This window comes from Eleutherodactylus coqui, chromosome 5 (genome assembly GCF_035609145.1).
Source record: "Eleutherodactylus coqui strain aEleCoq1 chromosome 5, aEleCoq1.hap1, whole genome shotgun sequence".
NCBI lineage: Eukaryota > Metazoa > Chordata > Amphibia > Anura > Eleutherodactylidae > Eleutherodactylus > Eleutherodactylus coqui.
In genome coordinates this window covers 210728594-210756051 of record NC_089841.1, presented here as the reverse complement: position 1 = coordinate 210756051, position 27458 = coordinate 210728594, and the positions used below count along the sequence as shown (strand labels likewise).

At 45.8% G+C, this 27458-nt stretch overlaps 1 protein-coding gene and 1 long non-coding RNA gene across 4 annotated transcripts in view; one reads left to right on the top strand and one right to left on the bottom strand.

Moving 5' to 3' along the window:
* Positions 1-27458, bottom strand: part of PRUNE2 (prune homolog 2 with BCH domain) — a 129586-nt gene that overhangs the window by 101072 nt on the left and 1056 nt on the right. For 2 of the 3 annotated variants that reach the window (XM_066604147.1, XM_066604148.1), the window contains exon 2: positions 25769-26519. In XM_066604147.1, coding sequence (XP_066460244.1) covers positions 25769-26519 — 751 coding nt within the window. Of the gene's footprint in view, positions 1-4391; positions 4519-25768; positions 26520-27458 lie in introns of those variants that run through there. The other variant, XM_066604149.1, reaches the window with a different exon arrangement.
* On the top strand, positions 13105-26397 carry LOC136628333 (uncharacterized). Its single transcript, XR_010792872.1, has 3 exons — positions 13105-13337; positions 25758-25813; positions 25998-26397. It is a non-coding gene; the product is annotated as an uncharacterized lncRNA (long non-coding RNA).

Genomic DNA, 27458 nt, shown 5'->3' with positions numbered 1-27458 from the left:
TCTGCATCCTCTGCTCAAAGAACACGGCTGTACAACAGCCAGGCGCTCCTGGAAGAGAATAGCTGGATGCAGAAGACAAGTGGGAACAACTCACTTGTCTTTTGCATCCTCCACTCGGAGCGCTCAGCTGTATAACAGCTGGGCACTCCGAGCAGGGAACAGCTGGATGCAGAAGGCAAGTGGGAACACCCCGCTTTTCTTCTGCATCCTCCCCTTGAAGCAGAAGATGATCGCTCAACGTTTGAGCGATCACCTTGCTCTGTAAGCAGAACACAATGATTATCGTTCAAAAATCGCTCAAAAGATTTTTGAGCGATAATCGTTGTGTCTAAACCAGGCTTAACTGGAGCAGCCAGTGTCAGGCAGCTGCTGATAAAGCAGATAGGACCCTGAGGTGCAACAAAAGAGGTCTAGACTAGAGGCACATGACAAGAACATTGTTCTTCCTCTTTATAAGTCACTGGTCAGACCACACATGGAATATTGTGGACAGTAATCTGCTATACAACAACATTCTTCTGTCGACAACTAACACTTGCTACTAATTTACCAACTTCCTGTCATATAGTTAGACTTTGTTCCTTAGTGATGTCACTGACCATCACATTTCTTGGTTTCATGCTACGCCCTAATCTGTAATATAGTCAGATAATTAGGGCACATCCATCAAAATGACAAGAACAGATGAACAAAATCTATCTAAACACAAATGGAAATGTCTGAGCCAAATGTATTCCGTCATCTACCCCCAATAAAGTCATTATGAAGATAGCAAAGGAATGTGAAGATTTTCATCCGGCCGTGTCACAGATATACGTCGCAACCTCAGAGAAGGGGAGGAGGCGGGAGCTTAGCAGACCTAGTCCCTTCCCCTGTCTGCTCCAGCCTATGGGAGCTGCCGGCAGGCAGGGGTTTGGGGGGGCGCGGGACTCCAGCACACTAGCTCCCCCCCCCCCCCGTCCCGTCCCGTCCCATTGCAGACAGCCGGCAAATGGCGGAGAGGGGGAGGGAAGAGGGATTGAGTTTAGCAGTCACTCTGCTAAACTCCCTCCTAGCTCTCTTATCCGGCAGCTATCATAGACCCCCATAGCAGTCTATGGCAGCGGCCGTATTCCACACGGAAAACATAGTTCCAGAACTATCTTTTCTGGCGGGCACCCGACCGTAATGTGCACTATGCTCTATCTTGGCTGGCTGGGCATTTTTACGCAGCGGAAAACCTCCCATCTGAATTAAGGCATTGGAAACCAATGACTTAGATGGGTAGCGTAAATCGGACGGCCGTGAAAATGGGGCTGATATACATTCGTGTGAATGAAGCCTCAGGCAGAGAGTTCCATAGTCTCACTGCTCTTACAGTAAAGAACCCCCTTCTATGTCGGTGCAGAAACCTTCTTTCCTCTAGACGTAGAGGACGCCCCCTTGATATAGTCACAATCCTGGGTATAAATAGATGATGGGAGAGATCTCTGTATTGTCCCCTGATGTATTTATACATAGTTATTAGGTTGCCCCTCTTTTTTCTAAACTAAATTACCCTAATTTTGATAACCTCTCTGGGAATTGTGGTCCGCCCATTCCCTTTATTATTTTAGTTGCCCCCCTTTGAACTCACCCAAGCTCTGATATGTCCATGTTGGGTACTGGTGCCCAAAACTGTCTACAATATTCTTGTTGGCATTTGCTACTTCCTTCCTGGTCCATAGCCTCCAATATCTTGTGAGCAGTCATGATGGGAGGATGAGGAGGAAGTGCTGCGCTGTATTGCTTATATACAAAGTGTCGGGAGGTCCTGTCTGTTTCAGCAGCTTTCTCTTGCACTCTGAGTAGGAGGTTGGTGCTGGTAAGTTGTAGGACCCGTGAGCTGTGGGCGGAGCTACAGCGTTGGCCAGTAAAGAAGTTTTATGCACGCTGGAAGTTGTAGGTATCCCACTCTCACACACACTGTCAGAAAAATGTCGCATTTCAAACATGGCGTTTTACCGCGATTTTGAGTGGCCTTTCTGAACGCTTTGTACAGCACTCGACAGCCTTTGTTAACACACCCCATCATTGTAATGGGTGACGAGGTGTGTTAAAAAGCGCTTAAATGCACGAAAATAGAGCAGACCACACTCGAAAATCGCAGTGTTAGAAATACTGAGTTGGAGCGCTAGTCTGCAAAGCCCCATTGAAATCAATCGAGGTGTTGTACGGCATTTCAAACACTGTAAAACGCGTTGTGTGTGAAGGTGGCCTAACAGTCCGCTGCTGCGCTTACTACGGGAGTGATGCATATAAAATCACAGTGGCAGATCGGCGGCTTCATGGGGCGAACAAGAGGGTCCAGAGCAGCACATAAAAGGTACAGGTTGCTGCCACTTAGCTGTACCTCCTAGATTTCAGCATTTTCAGACTTTCCATTTTGTGCCTGGACAACCCCTTTAAATATCCCATGACCGGCCACCGTACCGCCAGGGGTGCTGGAACTGATCATCTTATAATAACATCAGCGCCGGACTAAGCAGAACCGTGTTAATAAAGTAACCAACTCCTCTTCCTGCTCTATGGAAAGAAATACAAAGCAATATATTGTTTGTACATGCAGGGGTTAATAGTTTCAGGAGAGCAACCCATATCACCCCTCCTTCTGTATATCCACCTGTCTCCATTTTGCAGCTATTTACACATCATATAAAGATCTTGCTACAAGTTCCGGTACTGAGACGGCTGATTTGCACATGCAAATAAAAGGGCCGTGACACACTGCAAAGAGAAAATGTAGGATGCTTGAATGTCCAGGCCAGAGAGAATGCTACGTAGTCAGGGCCTCCAGCCAGTGCAAACAGCAGGTTATGTCAGTATATCATAATATATGGGGGGCATACTGATACTGATGAATGGAAGCTATGTAATACAAAAATAGAATATGCCCAATCATAATCCATCCTATCTTGTAACACCAAAGAAGCATCAGTGACCACTATAGAGAGAGGACTATAGAGAGAGGACTATATAGAGAGGACTATATAGAGAGGACTACATAGATGTGACTACATAGATGTGACTACATAGAGATGATTATATAGAGAGGACTATATAGAGATGACTACATAGATGTGACTACATAGAGATGATTATATAGAGAGGACTATATAGAGATGACTACATAGAGAGGACTACATAGAGATGACTTTATGGAGATGACTATGTAAAGAGGACTATATAGAGATGACTATATAGAGAGGACTACATAGAGATGAATATATAGAGATGACAATATAGAGAGGACTATATAGAAATGACTATATAGATATGACTATATAGAGATGACTATATAGAGAGGACTGTATAGAGATGACTACATAGAAATGACTATATAAAGAGGACTATATAGAGATGACTATATGGAGATGACTATATAGAGAGGACTACATAGAGATGACTACATAAAGATGACTACATAGAGATGACTTTATAGAGATGACTATATAGATATGACTACATAGAGATAACTATATAGAGATGACTATATAGAGAGGACTACATAGAGATGAATATATAGAGATGACAATATAGAGAGGATTATATAGAAATGACTATATAGATACGACTATATAGAGACGACTATATAGAGATGACTATATAGAGAGGACTATATAGAGAGGACTATATAGAGAGGAGTACATAGAGATGAATATATAGAGGACTATATAGAGATGACTATATAGAGATTACTATATAGAGAGGACTACATAGATATGACTATATAGAGGACTATATAGAGATGACTATATAGATATGACTACATAGAAACAACTATATAAAGGGGACTATATAGAGAGGACTACATAGAGATGACAATATAGAGAGGACTACATTGAATATGACTACATAGAGAGGACTATATAGAGATGACTATATAGAGAGGACTACATAGAGATGAATATATAGAGACGACTATATAGAGAGGACTATATAGATATGACTACATAGATATGACTAAACAGAGAGGACTATATAGAGATGACTACATAGAGAGGACTATATAGAGATGACTATATAGAGAGGACTACATAGAGATGAATATATAGAGAGGACTATATAGAGATGAATATATAGAGAGGACTATATAGAGATGACTATATAGAGATTACTATATAGATATGACTATATAGAGAGGACTATATAGAGAGGACTACACAGATATGACTATATAGAGGACTATATAGAGATGACTATATAGGCGATAAATCCGGCATTGGTAGCCAGCTGCCTGGATGCAAGGGGAAGCGGCGCAGCCTTGGAGCATCGTAGGCAGCCGGCTCGTCCCATCCTCCTGGCTGCTTTTGTCAGAAGGAAACAAAGGCTTGTTTAACCCTTGCAGTCATTCTTGGTCCAAAGGCATTTACCTTGCAGAGGCTTGGGATGCGTCCCTTCCTGCTGAGGCTTTGTCACCAGGATTACTGTATTTTCAGCATCCCTCTTTGTTTTGCATGAAATACAGCGTTCCACCATGTTCTGATCACATGATCATTGGTACAGCGCAAGAGACGCGATCACCTGCTTTCTGGCAGCCTGCTAGATGCAGAGGGAAGCAGATGCAGAGGTTTGAAGGGCAGCTTGAGGAGGACTCAATAACTGACATTGCAGAGTCATGGAGGCTGTCAATGATGCTAGCCCATTCAATAATGTATGCATTATTTACCCAGTGAGGGTTTAGCGCTGTCCTTCATCTCACTCTCCTCTAGTGGTAGTATATACACCAGCGGGCCGCATTAAATATGTCTCTGCTCAATAAATCATACAGTCTAAATCCCAACGTATTTAAATGAGATTAATGTAATTAATTTGGACAATTAGGAAAAGTTTACTTACTAGAGAATATTAATGATTACATTTATGGAAATTTCGGGCTACTTCATACGGGCGCTGCGATTTCTGGTCGGCTGCAGCGTGGCCGAAAATTGCATGAATGAGAGGCAGCCGTGACCAAGTCATGGCTGCATCTTTCATTTATATGCCCGTTAAGACGGCCCGGATGCTCTGCTAAACTCTCTCCCCCTTTTTGCTCCTTGCTGACTTGTGGCAAAGGGAGGGGACGGGACTGGGCAGGAGCTAGTGTGCCAATCTCCCGCCCTGACCCGCCGCCTCCCTTTGCTACCAACGGCCGACCGGAGTGCACACCATATGCGCTATCTTTACCAGCAGACCGTTTTTACGCACCCAAAAATCCCCCATCTGAACTGATGCATTGGGTGGTCACGTATATCAGCCGGCTGTGAAAACAAGGCCCTTTTTCGGCAAGCAATGCACAACCGAATGCAATTGTTATAATGTAAAAGATAGGATACAATAAAACCCCCTTAATGGGATTGTTTGAGTTGAATTTTAAAAAAAATTGTGCAAAAGTTTTAACAAATGCTACAAAGTAGGAATGCTTTCAAAAATAGAAGTGTTAATAGTTTATTTTTGTCAATTAACAAAATACAATGTGGATAAACGAAAAAGAAATCTAAATCAAAGCAATATTTGGTGTGACCGCCCTTTAGCTTCAAAACATCGTCAATTCTTCTAGGATCACTTGTACACAGTCAGGGACTTTGAGGGTTATAGTCAGGTGTATGATTAACCCCTTAGTGACCAAGCCTGTTTGCGCCTTAATGACCAGGCCAAATTTTGCTAATCTGACACGTGTCACTTTAGCATGGAAAAAGACCAGAAAGGTTTTGCATATCCAAGCAATTCTGACATTGTTTTTTCGCCACATATTGTACTTCATTTAGGTGGAAAAAAAAGACCGATAGAATTTGTGTTTATTTAATAAAAGCGCCAAAATTGGGAAAATTTTGAAAAAATCGTCATTTTTTCACATTTCCAACTGCAATATCTCAAATATGTGCAAACATAATATAGAAATTTTTGCTAAGATTTATATTTCCATCCGTTTACTTTATTTTGGGCGCACATTGGAAAAACTTTCGTTTTTTTTTTAACCATTTAGGAGACGTACAAATGTAACATTACTTTTCAGCATTTTGAGGAACACTTTGTTTTCCTACACCAATCCAAGATTGGAAAGGCTCATAGGAGTCAAAATGATAGATACCCCCACAAGTGACCCCATTTTAAAAACTACACCCTTTAACGTATTCACTGAGGGGTGTCATGAGTATTTTAACCCCACAGTTTTTTTTCAGGAGTCAATGCAATTTAGAAGAGAAAAACAAAAATTTCATATTTTTGCAAATATGTCATATTAAAGACAGGACTTTTTTCTATAGTACACATGAAAATTAGGATTTGCACCCCAGAATGGATACTCCTGTTTGTCCCGTGCTCAGAAACATACCCATTGTGGCCCTAATCTTACGTTTGGATGCACAATGGGGCCCAAAATAAAAGGAGCAACCGGTGGCTTTCGGAACAGAAATTTTGCTTGAAGGAGATTTAGGCCCCATTGCCCACTTGTAGAGCCATTGAGTGACCAAAACGATGGAGAACGCCCACAAGTGACCCCATTTTGAAAAGTAGACCCCTTAACGAATTTATCTAGGGGTATGATGACTTTTTTGACTTCACAGTTTTTGAATGAATCTAAACCAAGCCGAAGGAAAAAAATTACGATTTTCATTTTTTTTGGTAATTCTGTCATTTTAAAAGCAGTTTTTTTGTACAGCACATATATGAATGAAGACTTGCACCCCAAAATGGATACCCCTGTTTCTCCCGTGCTCAGAAACATACCCATTGTGGCCCTAATCATATGTCTGGATGCACAATGGGGCCCAAAATGAAAGGAGCAACCGGTAGCTTTCGGAACAGAAATTTTGCTTGAAGGAGATTTAGTCCCCATTGCCCACTAGTAGAGCCCTTGAGTGACCAAAACGATGGAGAACACCCACAAGTTACCCCATTTTGAAAAGTAGACCCCTTAACGAATTTATTTAGGGGTACGATGACTTTTTTGACTTCACAGTTTTTGAATGAATCTAAGCCAAGCCGAAGGAAAAAAAATACGATTTTCATTTTTTTGGTAATTCTGTCATTTCAAAAGCAGTTTTTTTTGTACCGCACATATATGAATGAAGACTTGCACCCCAAAATGGATACCCCTGTTTGTCCTGTGCTCAGAAACATACCCATTGTGGCCCTAGTATTACGTCTATATGCACAATGGGGCCCAAAATGAAAGGAGCAACCGGTGGCTTTCGGAACAGAAATTTTGCTTGAAGAAGATTTAGTCCCCATTGCCCACTTGTAGAGCCATTGAGTGACCAAAACGATGGAGAACCCCCACAAGTGACCCTATTTTGAAAAGTAAACCCCCTACCGAATTTATCTAGGGGTATGATGACTTTTTTGACTTCACAGTTTTTGAATGAATCTAAGCCAAGCTGAAGGAAAAAATTATGATTTTCATTTTTTTGGCAATTGTGTCAATTTAAAAACTGTTTTTTTTGGAAAGTGTACATAGGAATGAAGACGTATACCCCAAAATGGATACCCCCGTTTGTCCCGTGTTCAGAAACATACCCATTGTGGCCCTAATCTACTTAAAGGAAACATAGCTAGGCCTATAATGGAAGGAGCACCCGTTGGATTTCAGGGTACAATGGAATAAATTCCAGTCCCCATTGCCCACTTGTAGAGCCATTGAGCATCCAAAACGATAGAGAACCCCCACAAATGACCCCATTTTAAAAACTAGACCCCTTAACAAATTCATCTAGGGGTGTACTGCATATTTTGACCCCAAAGTATTTGAATGAATCTAAGCAAAGCAAAAGGAAAAAATTACGATTTTCATTTGTTTGGCAATTTTGTCAATTTAAAAACTGTTTTTTTTGTACAGTGTACATAGGCATGAAGACTTTCACCCCAAAATGGATCCCCCCGTTTGTCCCGTGTTCAGAAACATACCCATTGTGGCCCTAATCTACTTACAGGACACATGGCTAGGCCCATAATGGAGGGAATGCCCGCTGGATTTCAGGGCAGAACTGAATAAATTCCAGGCCCCATTGCCCACTTATACGGAAAAAAATTTGACTTCCTAAAAATAATCCCCCCCCCCCGCGCCATCCCCATTTTTTTGGCATTCCCTAAATATTAGATAAAGGTAATAATATAAACTGCGTTTTATGTCCGAAGACAGAGGTAATTACGGAGGCTGGTTGGGTTGGGCACATGGGGCAAGAAAACCGGGTATCCCACCCCCTCCTCTCATGTATTTTGGGGGGTATTTAGTAACCTCAGCGGCAGGTATGGGGTGTAAAAAGTGGCGCTGTGAGGCTTTGTAATCTGGCTGCGGTGCAGCGGTCCCACAGAGAAGGCGCTCAACAAGCTGCTCCTGGAACTGCAGGAAGACGAACGTTCCCGGGGCTTCTTGTAAATTACGGATTACTGGTAGCAGTCTGAATAACGCCAGGCTCACGTAGCCGTAGGCGGAATCCGCTTGTGGAGGCCTGCAGAGGATTCCAGCTGTGAGCCCGGCTGTGACCCTGCGTACAGCCGCGTAATGTACTGCACATAACTGCCTACTCACACAGGCGGTCATGCGCAGTACTTTTTTTTTTGTTTGCATTTCCCGCGCCGTCGCTTAGAGATGACTCGGGTATCCGCAGCCCGTACACAATGTGTTTGCATATGGGCTGCGAGTATATCCACCGTCATAGAGCACAATGGGCTCTAGGTCGCGGATATCCGCGGTAAAATATAGCATGCTGTGTTCTGTTTCTGCGAGTGGATTACGTAATTCCGACCCGCTAATTGGGGGGAATTGTGTAATCCAATGCATGCGATTAATCCGTGGATTACCGCTGATCAAGCGCAAGCAGAAGCTGTAATTCCTCTCCGGTCACGCGTGACCGGCCTAATGTTAGATCGCTACTTTATCACGTGAACGGGGACCGCTCAGCGAGGCCACCGGTCACTGCTCCAAGCACTCAGCGACTGTTGGTCGCTGGGAGCAAGTAGATTTAAAATTTCCTGGGCTTCCCGGCTCCTGTGAATGTGTCCGGCATTTTGCCGGCGGGCGCATACCCAGGAGCTGGCAGGATCCATGGAGGATAATCGCATCTGGATTAAAAATGCGGAAGCCTCCGAGAAGATGCTTCATCTCCCCCAACCGATCGCATCGGTGAGGGGAAATGAAACTGCCACTTTTTAAAGAACTTTTACGTGATCGCCATTATGCATTGGATAACGGCGATCACGTGACCAGTAACCGCATACCGCGGCTCTCTGTGACATCTCCAGGCTCTTGGCTACCTTTTGTAGCCAGCAGCAGGGAGATTTTACATTTCTTGGGCAATATTTCACTTTTGCGCATGCGTCCACCATCATGCTGACGGGCGCATGCGCCGAAGCTGGGGTAAGATCCGCGGATCAGCATCCCAACAGGGAACAAATCCGGGACCTTGGGTACGTAATTTCATCCCCCCTTACCGATATGATCCATAAGGGGAGATGAAACTTTAACTTTTTAAACTTTTTTTTACTTTTAACTTTTTTTTTACTTTTTAACTTTATATGATCACCGTTATCTGATGGATAACGGTGATCATATGACTGGAAACCGCATACAGCGGTCCCCAGTCATATCTCCCTGCACTCGGCTATCTGTGACAGCCGGGTGCAGGGAGATTTTGAATTTGCCGGGCTCGCCGGCTTCTGCGCATCCGCGCCGCATCGGCACATCGCAGAAGCCAGCGGGGGGTCCCGACACCGGCCGGAGGACATCGGCGGACCTGAGGTGAGTATTTTCACCTCCCCTCATGAATCCGATCCGATACAGGAGTCGGGAGCCAGGAGATTTTAAGTCTCCGGCGCCGCCGGGCCTTCTGCGCATGTGGCTGACGTAATGCCGCCTGGCGCGCATGCGCAGAAGGACGGCTACGGCGCCCGGAGCATCGGGACCGTGGGGAGTCGTGCGGCGGACCTCAGTGAGTAATTTCAGCTGCTCCGATGGATCCGATCCATCAGAGCAGCTGAATCTTTAACTTTTATTGCACTTTTATTTGCTTTTTTGCGATCGACGCTATCCATTGCATAGCGCCGATCGCAATGCCGGGGGGGGGCTCCGAACAGCCCGGGATGACAGCTCCATGCTGTCAGCTACCTGCGGACCACGACAGCATGGAGCTGTCACGTCCACAGCCCGAGGGGCATTATTCTCTGCAGGACACATGTTTTTACATCCTCAGAGAATAAAGCCCACTTCGGGAGGACGTAAAAACACTATGGGCTGGTCGTTAAGGGGTTAACCAATTATACCAAACTGGTGATCTCAACGTCTCTCCCGGGCAAAGATTTCAAAGTAGACTGGGGTATCAAGATGTGCTGTTTAGGCTCTTTTTAAAGAAGCACAAAGAAATGGGCAATGTTGAGGACCGTAGACACAGTGGTCGGCCAAGGAAACTCAATACAGCAGATGAAAGACACATCATGCTTCGTTTGGAAGATGCCCAGCAGTGCCATCAGCTCAGAAGTGGCAGAAACCAGTGGGACCCAGGTATACCCATCTAGTGTTTGGTACCCTGGACAACCCCTTTAAGGACTTCAGTGTAAAAAGGAGTCGTGGAAGTAATAATATGGCGACCACAGAGCCCGATCTCAATATCATCAGGTCTGTCCAGGATTACATGAAGAGACAGAAGGATTTGAACAAGCTGCCATCCGCAGAATATCTATGTTTAAAGTTCCAAGATGTTTTTTAAGCATTTTAACTTTGCAGTGTTTTTCCACACGTGCCTGAAAAGTTTGCACAGTACTGTATATTATCTCCATACGTAAACATAATAAAGAAGCTTATATTCACCTCTCTCAGTTACTTGCATGCCCCCCACGGGCAATCCTGGTCTCCACTGCAACACTATGTTTAAAGGCTTCAGCAGCCTATGTATGGGACTTCACAGACTGATACAGCCAATCACAGACCTCATAGTGGAAACTCGTTGCTACTGCCGGGTTTCCCCGAAAATAAGCCCTACCCTGATTGACATCATTGAATGGTTGCAATTGGTTCATCGAGCACTTTCTTTGATTGGCTTAGGTGGCGCTCGTGAACCAATCAAAGCAATCGCTTGCTAAAGTCGGGGTATTCAAGCCCCATGACCAGCAAGAGATCCTCAATTTGCGTTGAGCCTGCCGGAGAGCTGGAGACTACCTAGAAGAACCCAGATGGCACCAGCTAGGTGAGTATAAGACATCCTCTGAAAATAGGACCCGGTGCCTCTTTTGGGGCAAAATTAATATAAGACAGGGTCTTATTTTTGGGGAAACACAGTAGCAGGGAAGATATGGGGAGCTGGGAGAGGTGAATGTAAGCTGCTTTATTCTTTTTTTACAAATTGGGATGATGGGGATGATACTTGAGTCATGTGCTGTCTGGTGCGAGTTGCACCCAAGAATGGATAGCGAAACATAAGGTTTGTTTCAATGGCAGTATGCCATATATATGCCAAACTGGAGGAGACAGTCTAAGGTCAATAACTCTTTGACAGATATGAGCATGTGGCCCACCTGGAAGCTCGTATTAGTGATTGAGAAGAGCAACTCTCACAGTGTTTGACAATCTTGAGGGGAGCATGTTGCATGCTGAAGAAGGGGCTAGTAGTGTAGATATGGAGGGTGGAGAAACGAGTCTAAAGGTCCAGGCAAATAGCTGGGTTAATATAGTTAAGGAAATTGAAAAGGGCTCCTGGTTCTGTACCCCAAAGCAAAACTTGGGAGATGATACGAGGCTATGTCTCAAAAATGGTAGCCCTGGTAGATACTTTTGTCCCTAAAGGTTGGGAGTACAACCCATCTAGTAGTCAGAAGGTCGTAAATCCAGTTAGAGAAAGACAGTTAGTGGTCATTGGGGATTCTATAATAGGAATATGCATAGAATAATTTTTCACCAAGATCACCTCAGCCAAATGGTTTTCTGTCTGCTGGTGCCAGGGTTCGGGATGTGGATACATTTTTAGGAGAGGCTAGTGATAAAAATGCTGTCATGGCCCGAGTGGGAACAAATAAAATAATACATGGTAGGTGAAGGATGAAAGGAAGGCTCCAAGGTGAAGGGAAGGACCTCTAAGGTTATATTACTTGAAATATTGCCTATGTCATGCTCAACACAGGAAAGACAGCAGAAGCCTGGATAGGTAAATACATGCCTTAAGTCGTGGTGTAAGGGAGAAGGGTTTGGGCTCCTAGAACACTGGGATGACGTTTTATTGGGGTACAAAATGTATTTGGCAGATGATTTGTACTTAAATGGAAGGTGGTCTGTTTTGGTGGTGGAGTATTTCAAGAAAATGTATCACCTTAACCTGCCTATCATTTATATTTCCAAACTCAACAGCCCCCTACAAAACTAAAGTTTTGCTAAATGGGAATTTTAAAAAAATGTTCTATATTGCTGACTAAACCCGCCGACCTTCCTGAAGAAGTTTGGTGACCACTTCCAGTTTGCATCTTCCTGGTATGCCCTATGTTCTCATAGCCTCCCCTGTGGCACCAGGCACTGTTGGAATGTGATCTCCTACAAGTTATTCGGAGAAATCACACCCTGGCTAAAAGAGTGCTATTTACAGCTTTAATAAAGCACTAGTCATTTGCTAAGCATTAATTAATAGTTCATGTTTAGCAATGAATTACTGCTTTATTAAGGCAGTAAATAGGGCAAAGCTCTGTATATTAAAAGTAAAATTGAAGGGTGTGTGAAAGAGGCAATAGTGGGTGTAAAGTTTTTAGGATACTGAAACCCGTAGGTGGATTACAACAGGGAGGAAACATGAACAAAAAATTATGTAATCTATAGACAACCCTCTCCCTGGAAGATCACTGAGGAGATCCAAGGGGACATAATATCAGCTGCCTGAGCAAAAAGAGCTGGCTGCACTGGTTAGTACAGTGGTAATGAGTGATAACTATTGGGTATAGAGTGGGGTCATGGCTGAGCTTCAACTGCAAAGGCGAGAAAATTCTTGAACTTCAGGATCACTGCATGGCCAGTTTGTGTTAGCTCCTGCTAGAAGTGATGCTCTGTTGGAACTGGTAATGTCTAACAATTCAAAGCTTGTTGGAAATGTCATTACTTGTGAGAACCTTAGTAAGGGTGACTATAATATTTCAAGTTGCCTAAACTGTACAACAGTATTATTCCAATGGTTTCATCTGCGCTTGAGCAGGTCCTGGATCTCCAGGAAGTTAGGCGCAGTATGTGTCAATGGAGCTTGCGGATGGACTTGTCTTGCCTCATGCCCCTCCATCTCCAGGCATTTTTTGGATGAAATTAGTACAGAAGATTGGACTGACAAGTGGACGTGGCTTCAAAAATAGAGAAAATGGCACGGAATTTCTGAAATGTATATATTATTAAGTTGCATACTTTATAGTCATCTTTCCCACAAACATGTTAACATTAGACATAAAGTGACCAACCTCTTCAAGGTCTGTATGTTTAGACAGCATAGTTTGCAATTTGATTGAAAACTGGCTGAAGGACCGGATCCGGAGAGTTGTAGTAAATGAATCCTTCTCTGAATGGTACCCAGTTATAAGTGGTGTACCCCAAGGTGTAGTGTTGGATTTGCTATTTTTCAACTTATTTTTTTAAGGTTATACAAGATGGAATTCATATTTTTCTCCCAAAAATATAGTGTGGTGCAGCATAAGGAAGATGTTCATAAATTACAAGCCAACTTGGACACACTAAGTGCTTGGGCATTCCCTTGGCAAATGAAGGTCAATGTGGATGAATGTAAAGTTATGCATCTTGGTAAGAATAATCTATATATGGTGTACTGAGCGAGAAAAACCAGGAGAGTCACTTACTGTCATGTATTAAAGGAAATACAGTGCTGTGAAAAAGTATTTGCCCCTTGCCTGATTTCTTTTTTTTTTGCTCATTTGTAAGACTGAAAGGTTTCAGATCATCCAACTAATTTTAACATAAGATAAAGACAAGAGTAAACACAAAATACAGCTTTTAAGTGATCATTCCATTTATTGAAGATAAAGACTTCTTCAAAATGTTATTACGCATGTGAAAAAGTAATTACCCACTAAACCTAATAACTAATTACATCACCCTTGGCAGCAACAACTGCAATCAAACATTTGCCGATGAATCTTTTACATCGTTGTTGAGGATTTTTGACCCACTCTTCTTGGCAGCATTGTTTGACTATAGTAACATTGGAAGGTTTTCGAACATGAATTATCCGTTTAGGGTCTAGCCATAGTATCTCAATGGGATTCAAATTAGGACTTTGACCTTTGACTCAGCCACTCAAAGCCATCATTTTGCTTTCTTTGAGACATTCAGAGGTCGATTTGTTTGTGTGCTTCAGATCATTGTTTAACTGCATAACCCTCTTTACTCCTCCTTAGGGTGCATTCACACGAACGTATATCGGCTGGGTTTTCACACCGAGCCGATATACGTCGTCCTCGTGTGCAGGGGTGGGAGGATGGAAGAGCCAGGAGCAGGAACTGAGCTCCCGCCCCCTTTCTGCCTCCTCTCCTCCCCTCTGCACTATTTGCAATGGGGAGAGGCGGGACGGGGGTGGGGGTAATTATCGGACCTTAGCCCCGCCCCCGCCTCGCCTCCTCTCAATTCAAAAAACAGGTACTAGGATGGTAAGCAGTCTGCAAATCATGTCCTATGAGGAACAGTTAAAGGATCTGGGAATGTTTAGCTTGCAAAAAAAGAGTCTGAGAGGAGACTTAATAGCGGTCTACAAATATCTGATGGGCTGTCACAGTGCAGAGGGATCAGCCCTATTCTCATCTGTACAAGGAAAGACTAGAAGCAATGGGATGAAACGAAAGGGAGGAGACACAAATTAGATATTAGAAAAAACCTTCTGACAGTGAGGGTGATCAATGAGTGGAACAGGTTACCACGGGAGGTGGAGAGTTCTCCTTTAATGGAAGTCTTCAAACAGAGGCTGGACAAATATCTGTCTGGGATGATTTAGTGATCCTGCACTGAGCAGGGGGTTGGACCCGATGACCCTGGAGGTCCCTTCCAACTCTACCATTCTATGATTCTAGGGTGATCGAGTGGAACAGGTTACCACGGGGGGTGGCGAGTTCTCCTTCAATGGAAGTCTTCAAACAAAGGCTGGACAGACATCTGTCTGAGATGATTTAGTGATCCTGTACTAAGCAGGGAGTTGGACCTGATGACCCTGGAGGTCCCTTCCAACTCTATGATTCTATAATTCCAACCCAACTGCACTTGAGCTTTAGGAAATGAACTGACGGATGGACGTTCGCATTCAAGATTTTCAGATAGAAAGTACAATTCTATCAGTTATGACAAGTTCTCCAGGTCCTGTAGAATGAAAAGAGCCCCAGACCATCACAGTACCACCACCATGCTTGACTGCTGGCATGATGTTCTTATTGTGGAATGCAGTCTAAGCTTCATGACAAATGTATCAGGACTAGAGATGAGCGAACGTACTCGTCCGAGCTTGATATTCGTGCGAATATTAGGGTGTTCGGGATGCTCGTTACTCGTAACGAGTACCACGCGGTGTTCCGGTTACTTTCAGTTTCCTCTCTGAGACGTTAGCGCGCTTTTCTGGCCAATTGAAAGGCAGGGAAGGCATTACAACTTCCCCCTGTGACGTTCAAGCCCTATACCACCCCCCTGCTGTGAGTGGCTGGAAAGATCAGATGTCACCCGAGTATAAAAATCGGCCCCTCCCGCGGCTCGCCACACATGCCTTGTGACTTAGCTGAGGGAAAGTACTATCGTGCTGGAGCTGTTGTAGGGAGAGCATTAGGAGTTAGTGTAGGCTTCAAGAACCCCAACGGCCCTTCTTAGGGCCACATCTACTAGTGTGCAGTACTGTGTTAGCACAGTATTTTTTTTTTTTTTTTCCAAAATTGGATCTGCAGAGCATTGCGCCCTGCAATAGGGACAGAAGTGGGGGTTAGGCAGGGAGAGTGTTAGGAGTTAGTGTAGGCTTCAAGAACCCCAACGGTCCTTTCTAGGGCCACATCTATCCGTGTGCAGTACTGTCCAGGCTGCTGTTAGCAGTGTTGCATTTTTTTTTTTTTTCTCAAAACCGGCTGTGCAGAGCATTGCACCCGGCATTAATACTACAGGGATAGAATTGTGTAGGCAGGGCCAGAAGACATACATTATTCATTGAATACACGCAGTGTGGGTGTTCCTTGTAAAAAGCAGGGAAAAAATTCTATTTGGCCTGCCTGTGTCAGTCCTAAGGGCTCTGGGTACGTGTGTGCTGCGTGGAGAACGTAAAAAAATCAGACGCAACCAGTTACGGTTGAGTGCAGCCTTGCGCCAATTTCTTTCCTGCCTGGGAAATACTTGCTCTGCCACAGTTAGTAACTCTGCAACAGTAAAGTTCTGTGACAGTTTTGCTGGGCCGCAACACAGTTATTAAAATTATTATTCAGTGAATAGACGCAGTGGGCCTATCCTTTTAAACAAAAGGGAAGAAAGTATGTTTGCCCTGCCTGTGTCAGTCCTAAGGGCTCTGGGTACGTGTGTGCTGCGTGGAGAACATAAAAAAATCAGACGCAACCAGCTACGGTTGAGTGCAGCCTTGCGCCAATTTCTTTCCTGCCTGGGAAATCAAATCACTGGTAATACAGCATGCTGAGGGGTAGGGGTAGGCCTAGAGGATGTGGACGCGGCTGAGGACGCGGAGGGCCAAGTGAGGGTGTGGGCACAGGCCGAGCCAGTGCGGTGGCCAGGGGTAGAGGCAGGGCCAGACCGAATAATCCACCAACTGTTTCCCAAAGTGCCCCCTCGCGCCATGCCACCCTGCACAGGTCAAGGTGCTCTACGGTGTGGCAGTTTTTCACAGAGACGCCTGACGACCGACGAACAGTGGTGTGCAACCTTTGTCGCGCCAAGATCAGCCGGGGAGCCACCACCAACAGCATGCGCAGGCATATGATGGCCAAGCACCCCACAAGGTGGGACGATGCCCGTTCACCGCCTCCGGTTTGCACCACTGCCTCTCCCCCTGTGCCCCAACCTGCCACTGAGATCCAACCCCCCTCTGAGGACACAGGCACTACCGTCTCCTGGCCTGCACCCACACCCTCACCTCCGCTGTCCTCGGCCCCATCCAGCAATGTCTCTCAGCGCAGCGTCCAGACGTCGCTAGTGCCACAGTTTGAGCGCAAGCGCAAGTATGACGCCACGCACCCGCACGCTCAAGCGTTAAACGTGCACATTGCAAAATTGATCAGCCTAGAGATGCTGCCGTATAGGCTTGTGGAAACGGAGGCTTTCAAAAGCATGATGGCGGCGGCTGCCCCGCGCTACTCGGTTCCCAGTCGCCACTACTTTTCCCAATGTGCCGTCCCAGCCCTGCACGACCACGTCTCCCGCAACATTGTACGCGCCCTCACCAATGCGGTTACTGCCAAGGTCCACTTAACAACGGACACGTGGACAAGCACAGGCGGGCAGGGCCACTATATCTCCCTGACGGCACATTGGGTGAATTTAGTGGAGGCTGGGACAGAGTCAGAGCCTGGGACCGCTCACGTCCTACCCACCCCCAGAATTGCGGGCCACAGCTCGGTGGTGGTATCTGCGGCGGTGTATGCTTCCTCCACTAAAGCACCTTCCTCCTCCTCCTCCTCCAACGCAACCTCTGTCTCGCAATCAAGATGTGTCAGCAGCACGTCGCCAGCAGTCGGTGTCACGCGGCGTGGCAGCACAGCGTTGGGCAAGCGTCAGCAGGCCGTGCTGAAACTACTCAGCTTAGGAGAGAAGAGGCACACGGCCCACGAACTGCTGCAGGGTCTGACAGAGCAGACCGACCACTGGCTTGCGCCGCTGAGCCTCCAACCGGGCATGGTCGTGTGTGACAACGGCCGTAAGCTGGTGGCGGCTCTGCAGCTCGGCAGCCTCACGCACGTGCCATGCCTAGCCCATGTCTTTAATTTCGTGGTTCAGCGCTTTCTGAAAAGCTACCCCCACTTGTCATACCTGCTCGGAAAGGTGCGCCAGCTCTGCGCACATTTCCGCAAATCCCACACGCACGCTGCCACCCTGCGGACACTGCAACATAGGTTTAATCTGCCAGTGCACCGACTGCTGTGCGACGTGCCCACACAGTGGAACTCTACGCTCCACATGTTGGCCAGACTCTATGAGCAGCGTAGAGCTATAGTGGAATACCAACTCCAACTTGCGCGGCGCAGTGGGAGTCAGCCTCCTCAATTATTTACAGAAGAGTGGCCCTGGTTGGCAGCCATCTGACAGGTCCTTGGAAAATTTGAGGAGTCTACCCAGGTGGTGAGCGGCGATGCTGCAATCATTAGCGTCACCATTCCTCTGCTATGCATCTTGAGAAGTTCCCTGCAAAGCATAAAGGCAGACGCTTTGCGCTCGGAAACAGAGCCGGGGGAAGACAGTATGTCGCTGGATAGTCAGAGCACCCGCCTGTCTATATCTCAGCGCGTTGAGGAGGAGGAGGAGGAGCATGAGGAGGATGAGGAGGAGGGGGAAGAGACAGCTTGGCCCACTGGTGAGGGTACACATGCTGCTGGGCTGTCATCCTTTCAGCGTGTATGGCCTGAGGAGGAGGAAGAGGAGGAGGAGGAGGATCCTGAAAGTGATCTTCCTAGTGAAGACAGCCATGTGTTGCGTACAGGTACCCTGGCACACATGGCTGACTTCATGTTAGGATGCCTTTCTCGTGACCCTCGCGTTACACGCATTCTGGCCACTACCGATTACTGGGTGTACACACTGCTCGATCCACGGTATAAGGAGAGCCTTTGCACTCTCATTCCCGAAGAGGAAAGGGGTTCGAGAATGATGCTATACCACAGGGCGCTGGTGGACAAACTGATGGTAAACTTCCCATCCGACAGCGCTAGTGGCAGAAGGCGGAGTTCCGAGGGCCAGGTAGCAGGGGAGGCGCAGAGATCAGGCAGCATGTACAGCGCAGGCAGGGGAACATTCTCCAAGGCCTTTGCCAGCTTTATGGCTCCCCAGCAAGACTGTGTCACCGCTCCCCAGTCAAGGCTGAGTTGGCGGGAGCACTGTAAAAGGATGGTGAGAGAGTACGTAGCCGATCGCACGACCGTCCTCCGTGACGCCTCTGCCCCCTACAACTACTGGATGTCGAAGCTGGACACGTGGCCTGAACTCGCGCTGTATGCCCTGGAGGTGCTTGCTTGTCCTGCGGCTAGCGTCTTGTCAGAGAGTGTGTTTAGTGTGGCTAGGGGAATCATCACGGATAAGCGTACCCACCTGTCAACCGACAGTGCCGACAGGCTTACACTCATCAAGATGAACAAAGCCTGGATTTCCTCAGACTTCTCTTCTCCACCAGCGGACAGCAGCGATACGTAAGCAATACGTAGGCTGCACCCGCGGATGGAAGCTACGTTCTCTCTCACCATCCAAAACGGGGACATTTCTGCTTCATCAATCTGTGTCTAATATTCCTCCTCCTCCTCCTGCTCCTCCTCCTGAAACCTCACGTAATCACGCTGAACGGGCAATTTTTCTTAGGGCCACAAGGCTCACTCATATAATTTTTCTAAACAATTTTTATATGTTTCAATGCTCTTAAAAGCGTTGAAACTTTAACTTGAACCAATTTTTCGTTAAACTGGGCTGCCTCCAGGCCTAGTTACCACTTAAGCCACATTAACCAAAGCGATTAATGGGTTTCACCTGCCCTCTTGGCTGGCCATGGCCAATTTTTTGGATGTACATTAGTACTGTTGATACAGCAATTTTTCTGGCCCCTCGCCTACAGTGTAATCAAATGAATTTTTAGTCCACCTGCATTACAGCTGACGTTACATCCGCTGTGTTGGGCAATGCAATGGGATATTTTTGTGTATCGCCGGTGGGTTCCAGGGAGCCACCCATGCTGTAGGTGCACACGGAGTTTAACCTACATCTGTCCACTTGTAAAGAACCCCAGTCTGACTGGGGCATGCAGTGTGGGCCGAAGCCCACCTGTATTAAGCACGACATTACTACCTCAGCTGTGTTGGGCAATGCAATGGGATATTTCTATGTCCTGCCGGTGGCTTCCTGGCACCCACCCATGCTGTGGGTCCACAGGGAATTATAAATGCATCTGTTTCCACTTGTAAAGAACCCCAGTCTGACTGGGGCATGCAGTCTGGGCCGAAGCCCACCTGTATTAAGCACGACATTACTACCTCAGCTGTGTTGGGCAATGCAATGGGATATTTCTATGTACCGCCGGTGGCTTCCTGGCACCCACCCATGCTGTGGGTCCACAGGGAATTATAAATGCATCTGTGTCCACTTGTAAAGAACCCCAGTCTGACTGGGGCATGCAGTGTGGGCCGAAGCCCACCTGCATTAAGCACGACATTACTACCTCAGCTGTGTTGGGCAATGCAATGGGATATTTTTATGTACCGCCGGTGGGTTCCAGGGAGCCACCCATGCTGTCGGTCCACAGGGACTTCACAATAGGGAGTTGTACCTGCCTGTGTCTATGAATTAAAAAGCCCGGTCTGACTGGGGCATGCAGACACCTTGACAGAATGAATAGTGTGTGGCACATAGGTTCCCCATTGCTATGCCCACGTGTGCAGCTCCTGATGGCGGTGGCACAGGATTATATTTCTCATTGCTTCTGTACAGCATTGTGGGCTATCGCCTCGCCCCTTTTAAAGAGGGTCGCTGCCTAGCCGTGCCAACCCTCTGCAGTGTGTGCCTGCGGTTCCTCCTCATGGCAGACGCACTTCTAAATAGACATGAGTGTGGCGTGGCATGAGGGCAGCTGAAGGCTGCGCAGGGACAATTTGGTGTGCGCTGTGGGGGGGAGGGGGGGCGGTTGGGCAGCATGTAAGCCAGGAGAAGTGGCAGTGGAGTGTCATGCAGGCAGTGATTGTGCTTTGTTGGAGGTAGTGTGGTGCTTAGCTAAGGTATGCATTGCTAATGAGGGCTTTTCAGAAGTAAAAGTTTTTGGGAGGGGGGGGGGGGCACTCTTGCCGCTATTGTGGCTTAATAGTGGGACCTGTGAACTTGAGAGGCAGCCCAACATGTAGCCCCTCGCCTGCCCTATCCGTTGCTGTGTCGTTCCCATCACTTTCTTGAATTGCCCAGATTTTCACACATGAAAACCTTAGCGAGCATCGGCGAAATACAAAAATGCTCGGGTCGCCCATTGACTTCAATGGGGTTCGTTACTCGAAACGAACCCTCGAGCATCAAGATGATTTCGTCCCGAGTAACGAGCACCCGAGCATTTTGGTGCTCGCTCATCTCTAATCAGGACCCTTGTCTTCCAAAAATTTCCACATTTGACTCATTAGTCCACAGAATATTATCCCAAGCATCTTGGGGGTTATCTAGGTGTTTCTTGGCAAATGTGAGATAAGTCTTTGCATTCATTTTAGTTAGCAGTGGTTTTCACCTTGCAGCTCTCTCGTGGATGCCATTTTTGTCCAGTGTCTTTCTCGTAGCGGAATTGACCTTAACGGAGGCAAGTGGGGCCTAGAGTTATTTAGATGTTTATCTAGTAAAGATGAGCGAACGTGTTCGGCTCCGCCCCTTTTCGCCCGAACACCGAACTTTGCGAGCAATTCCGTGCTCGGGCGAAAAAAGTTCGGGGGTCGCCGTGGCAGCGCGGGGGGGTGCGGCGGGGAGTGGGGGGGAGAGGGAGAGAGAGAGGGCTCCCCCCTGTTCCCCGCTGCTGCCGCCCGCGCCGCCGCGCCTCTCCCCGCCCCCCGGCGCCCCCCGAATCTTTACGCACGGACACTGAAGTCCTCGGTAAAGCCGGTGTCCGGGTGCGTAAGTGTTCGTTAAGAACACGTTCGCTCATCTCTATTATCTAGGTTCTTTTGTGATGCCTAGATGAATTACCAATTCACTCTTGATAAGATTCACCACTGGGAAGGTTCACCACTGTTCAAAGTTTCCTTAATTTGTAAATAATGGCTCTTACTGTGTTTCATTGGAGTCCCAGAACCCTTGTAATGGCTTTGCAACTCTTTCCAGACTGGTAGATTTTAATTACTTTCTTTCACATCTCTGTTTAAATCTCTTTACAATATGGCATTGTGTGTTGCTTTTTGAAACTTTTTAGCCTGCCCCATATTGCCAGACAGGTTCTATTTAAGTGATATTTAGAGTCAACAGATCTGGTAGTGTGACTAGTGAAACAAAAGTTGTCAGTTAACTTTTGGTTAAAGGGGTTGTCCCGCGGCAGCAAGTGGGTCTATACACTTCTGTATGGCCATAATAATGCACTTTGTAATGTACATTGTGCATTAATTATGAGCCATACAGAAGTTATAAAAAGTTTTATACTTACCTGCTCCGTTGCTGGCGTCCTCGTTCCCATGGAGCCGACTAATTTTCGCCCTCCGATGGCCAAATTAGCCGCGCTTGCGCAGTCCGGGTCTTCTGCAGTCTTCTATGGGGCCGCTCGTGTAGAATGCCGCCTCCGTGTAGCTCCGCCCCGTCACGTGCCGATTCCAGCCAATCAGGAGGCTGGAATCGGCAATGGACCGCACAGAAGCCCTGCGGTCCACGGAGACAGAGGATCCCGGCGGCCATCTTCAGCAGGTAAGTATGAAGACGCCGGACCGCCGGGATTCAGGTAAGCGCTGTGCGGGTTGTTTTTTTAACCCCTGCATCGGGGTTGTCTCGCGCCGAACGGGGGGGGGGGGGTTAAAAAAAAAAACCCCGTTTCGGCGCGGGACAACCCCTTTAACTGGTTGATTTAGTTGCTAAGGTGGCAATCATTTTTTCACATTAGGCTAGGTTGGGTTAAAGGGCATTTTTTTCTTCAATAAGTTAAATCATAATTTATAAACAGCATTTTGTATTTACTTGATGATTATCTTTGTGTAATATTAAAAGTAGTTTGATGATCTGAAGCAGTCAAGTGTGGCAAACGTGCACAAATAGAAGAAATTAGGAAGGGGGCAAATGCTTTTTCATAGCACTGTAGGTACTTGAGGGACATCATATTAGCAGTTTACAAAGTACTAGTGCAACCTCATCTAAGATATGTAGTTCATTCTTTGGCACCAGTTCATTGCAAAGATGCTCTGGTGTTGCATGCCCTTTTATAGAGGATACAGAGAAGAGTAAAAGTATCCTTTTAGATAGACCGAAAATCAGTCCATTGTAAGAGCGCTAATCAACAAAGCATGTCAATCACAATTACTCATTGTTGTTCACACTTGGCTAATGATTACTTACCGTATATACTCGAGTATTAGCTGACCCCAGTATAAGCCGAGTCAATACGTTTTACCACAAAAAACTGGGAAAACTTATTGACTCGAGTATATACTAGGTAAAAAAAACAATGTAATACTCACCTCCCAGCTGGCATCTGTGTCCCCGGCGCGATGGTCTTCTCGGCTGTGCGGCTAGCTACTTAAGACTTCCCCCCACTGTCATCTCCCTGCTGGGCTTTGAATTTCCCCGCTGTCAGCGCTGTGAAAGTAAGCACTGTGATTGGATCGAGCGCAGCTAATCACAGCCGGCGCTCGATAAACCAATCACAGCCATTCAGTGATGTCATTCACTGAATGGCTGTAAATGATCAAGCGCCGGCTGTGATTGGCTGGTGCTCGATCCAATCACAGTGCTTAGTTACACAGCGCTGACGGCAGGGGAATTCAAAGCCGAACAGGGAGATGACAGTGAGGAGAAGTCTCAAGCAGCTTGCCACACAGCCGGGGAGACCATCACACCGGGTACACAGATGAAGTGAGTATTGCGTTTTTGGTTTTTTTTACTACACTCGAGTATAAGCCGAGGGGGGCTTTTTCAGCACCAAAAAATGTGCTGAAAAACTTGGCTTATACTTAAGTATTTACTGTATATGAAAACCAAGGGTCAGATTGGCCATTGACTCCACTAGGAGAAATCCCAGTGAGCCAATCGGGTTCTGGGACCTGTGCAGAGGCAGCCAGTTTGACGGCCCAGGGAGAGTGAGGGGCCTGGGTAGTCGGGCCCCCTTGACTTACATTTTTTTACCTTGCTTAGTTTGGGAAGTCAAGTGAATTTACTAAAATTCATAAAACATTCAAGAAAATAGGAAATAATTCCAGTATGCAATCAGACTGGCGATATTGAAAAGTAATAGATTTTACTGTTCATCTAAAAAATATACCCCCCTCCAAAAAAAACCCATTATGAATAAGGTAAAGTGCATACATGTCATAGAAGCCAGACAGATGGGTAAATATTAATTCATTCTTAATATGCTAATCAAGTAAAATGCGAAAATGAAATGCAACACATATAACAAAGATGTGAAGGCCCCAAATTATTACAAAATATATAAGCATTAGAGATGAGCGAGTATACTCGCTAAGAGCAATTGTCGAGTGAGCATTGCCCTTAGCGAGTACCTGCCCGCTCGAGAGGAAAGGTTCGGGTGCCCCCCCCGCTCCGCCCTACTGACTGCCACTTCTCACCGCTCCCCCATGCCGGGCAGTTACTCGCTAAGGGCAATGTTCTCTCGAGCAATTGCCCTTAGCGAGTATACTCGCTCATCTCTAATAAGCATTATAAATAGAACCTGGTACAACCAGAAAAACAAATGTAGGGAAATGCCATGTAACTAATTCAAGGCGTTTCACATTTCATTTACATCAAATGAGGCTCCAAATAAGCGCCGGCATGTATAATTATTATAGAAATGTCATGGAAATGCCAGACATTTCCGAGTTCACCATATGCCCAGCAGATACTTCAGGCTCCTTTTGCCTACAGCACAGGGTATGCTGCACTACTCAAGGCTATCAGGTATACAATTAGAAAGGTCTTTACAAGTCCTAGAACATGGTGGCAACACTTGCAGGTTCCTGTTGACTGGGTTATCTGGGACTATTTTAATTTTTTTTCCCGTTGATAACCTGTCATAAAGGACAAGCATCAGTAGATGATCAATGGGACAGCTAATTACCAAAACCATTGTCAATATGGAAAGCACAGGAAGCACATTGCCCATAACACAGCAGCCCAAGGTGGCACTGCAGGTGCTAGTCTCACTGAATTCAATGGGAGCCACACCTGCAATACCAACCCGGGCTGTTGCTCTATGGTCAGCAAAATCTGCTTCCTGTGCTTTCCATAGTGACGTCAGCACCACTAATCAGTTAATCAGTGGGTATCCGAGTGGTGGAGTCCCGCCAATCATTTATTGATGACCTGTCCTGAGGACAGGTCAACAGTAGAAAAAAAAAAATTAAAAATGTCCTGGACAACTTCTTCCAGGGGCATAGCTATAGGGGATGCAGAGGTAGCAGCCGCTACCGGGCCATGGAGCCTTAGGAGGCCCAAAGGCTGCGCTATCATATAAGACAACACCAGTATTATAAATGGCACATTTATAGTTGGGGGGGGGCATGTTACAGATTTTGCATAGGGACCCCCTACATTTAGCCTCTGCCTAATCTTTTAAGATTCTATCAATGCCCTTGCCTACTAGTATTGTATCAATGGGCTACTTAAGACACCCAACGACGCAGAGGCAACTTGGGGGAGGGCCTCTGTGCTAAACGTTTGCATTCGGGCCCCTTGATATTTAATTCCACCTCTGGATACCTTTTATATTTTCACCTTACAGGTAAGTGTAAGACTCTACAACATGTCCTATAGGTCAATTCATGGTAAATATAGTATGAATACAGTCCATATGTAATAAAACCTGCATCATTATAAAGGCCTTTTATTCCGTGAATAGGACTTTATAAATCGATGTTTAGTAGAAACTGTTAAAAATTCACTTACTACACATTATGTTGTTTTCCAGAAGTAGCCTACCTTTCATCGGGAACATTAGAAGTACCGCCAACTGCCAACTCCTTGGTAAGCGCACCACTTTCCGGCCAAAGCGTTAACAGCAGTCCTTCTTCTCGTGACGTTAAAAGATGATCTATTTCTGTCTGCGCTTTGGTGCCAGTCTCTTCTACTTTACAGAGTTCAAAGCTTTCTTCGAGGTCTATAGAATCGCGTTCCCTAACCAATGTCTGATATCCATCCTCTCTTTCAGATTCCATATATAGAATCTCCTCCAAGTCTTTTTCACAGTCTGCGGTTCCTGCTCTGCTAAAAATGTCTTCAGGTGAGGTATCAGAGGCCTCCGTCTGGCTCAGTATTATACTCCAGCTGTGCTCATGTTCGGAGATTTCTTCTGATTTCATTTTACTCTCTCTCCTTTGAGGTAGAATAGATGTTTTTTCATCTAATTGAAAGCAGTGGAATCCGGATCCGGGGGACATTTGCTTTTCACTTCCATTTGTCATGGAGATTGACTGAAATGTATCTGGAGACATGAGTGAATAAACTGTATCGGACATTGTTTGTTGAGGCACTACACCAGTGTCTGTGAATGGGAGAATGTTTATTCTACTTTCAGATGTCGTTACAGAAAGAGAGTTGATTTCCAAGCTGCTCCTATCTGTCTCATCCATGGCTGGGTTAATGGGATCTTCATCATCCTGCATGTTGTCATCTCCTGCCAAGTCTACTCTAAAGTCATGTTTCCGCACCTGTATTGGAAGTCCACTGGATTCTAGAAATTAATATAAAATGGTCAAATGCATTGATTAGGCATACTAGATTCTCCAGTCAATATAGTCCATAAATTACAGTTCACCTTGCACTGTCCACTTCTCTACCCATATCATATCTTACGCTTGCCGTGCCGGGAAATCTGTATATTACATTACATCACTTTTTGCCTACACTGTGAGAATGTAGAAGATTGTACTAGAAAGTTAAGCTTTCTCACATCAAAATTTAAGTTTTATAGTCTTGCTCAACTGTCATAGCTTCCAATTTCCCTGGAAGATCTGATGGATTTATTAGGATCTGTATTGCTAGGTGATGCTGATGGATAACTTTGACTTTTAATGGGTCCATCAGGTTCTGGTCAGGTTTCCATTTCTGGTTACAATAGTATGCTAAGCTATTCTGACCACCAAAACCAAAGTATTGTCAATTGTCAATGGCGGATGGGCTGCGGGTCGGACAGCTTCCATTAACTTTAATGGAAGCCATCCATGCGGAGTCCGCACAAAAATAGAATATGCTGCGATTTTAAATCTGCTCACGGAAATCGCTATCCGCTCAAGTGAGCAGACATGCGAATGTTCTGTTATTTCAATGGGTGCGGAATACCACGGATCGTGCGGGTGACGATCGTGGATTCCGCAATTAAAATCCGGTTGTGTGCAGGTGGATTTATCCTGATGTTAAGCCCTCTCTGCCCCTGGAAGTGCTAGAGTGCATGTCCATATTTTACTGGAGGTGATAAGGCTTCTATTGCCCATAGCTTTGTTTGAGTTATAGTATTCAAAGGAAGGTAGATGTAGATTTTTTTGAAAAGAAGAAATCAGGGATGCCTTGACTAAATTCTGACTTGTTCTGAATATAGTTATAATAAATATACAGTAGATCTCATGTGACAGTAATTTACTTCAATGTAACATAGTATGTAAGGCCGAAAAAA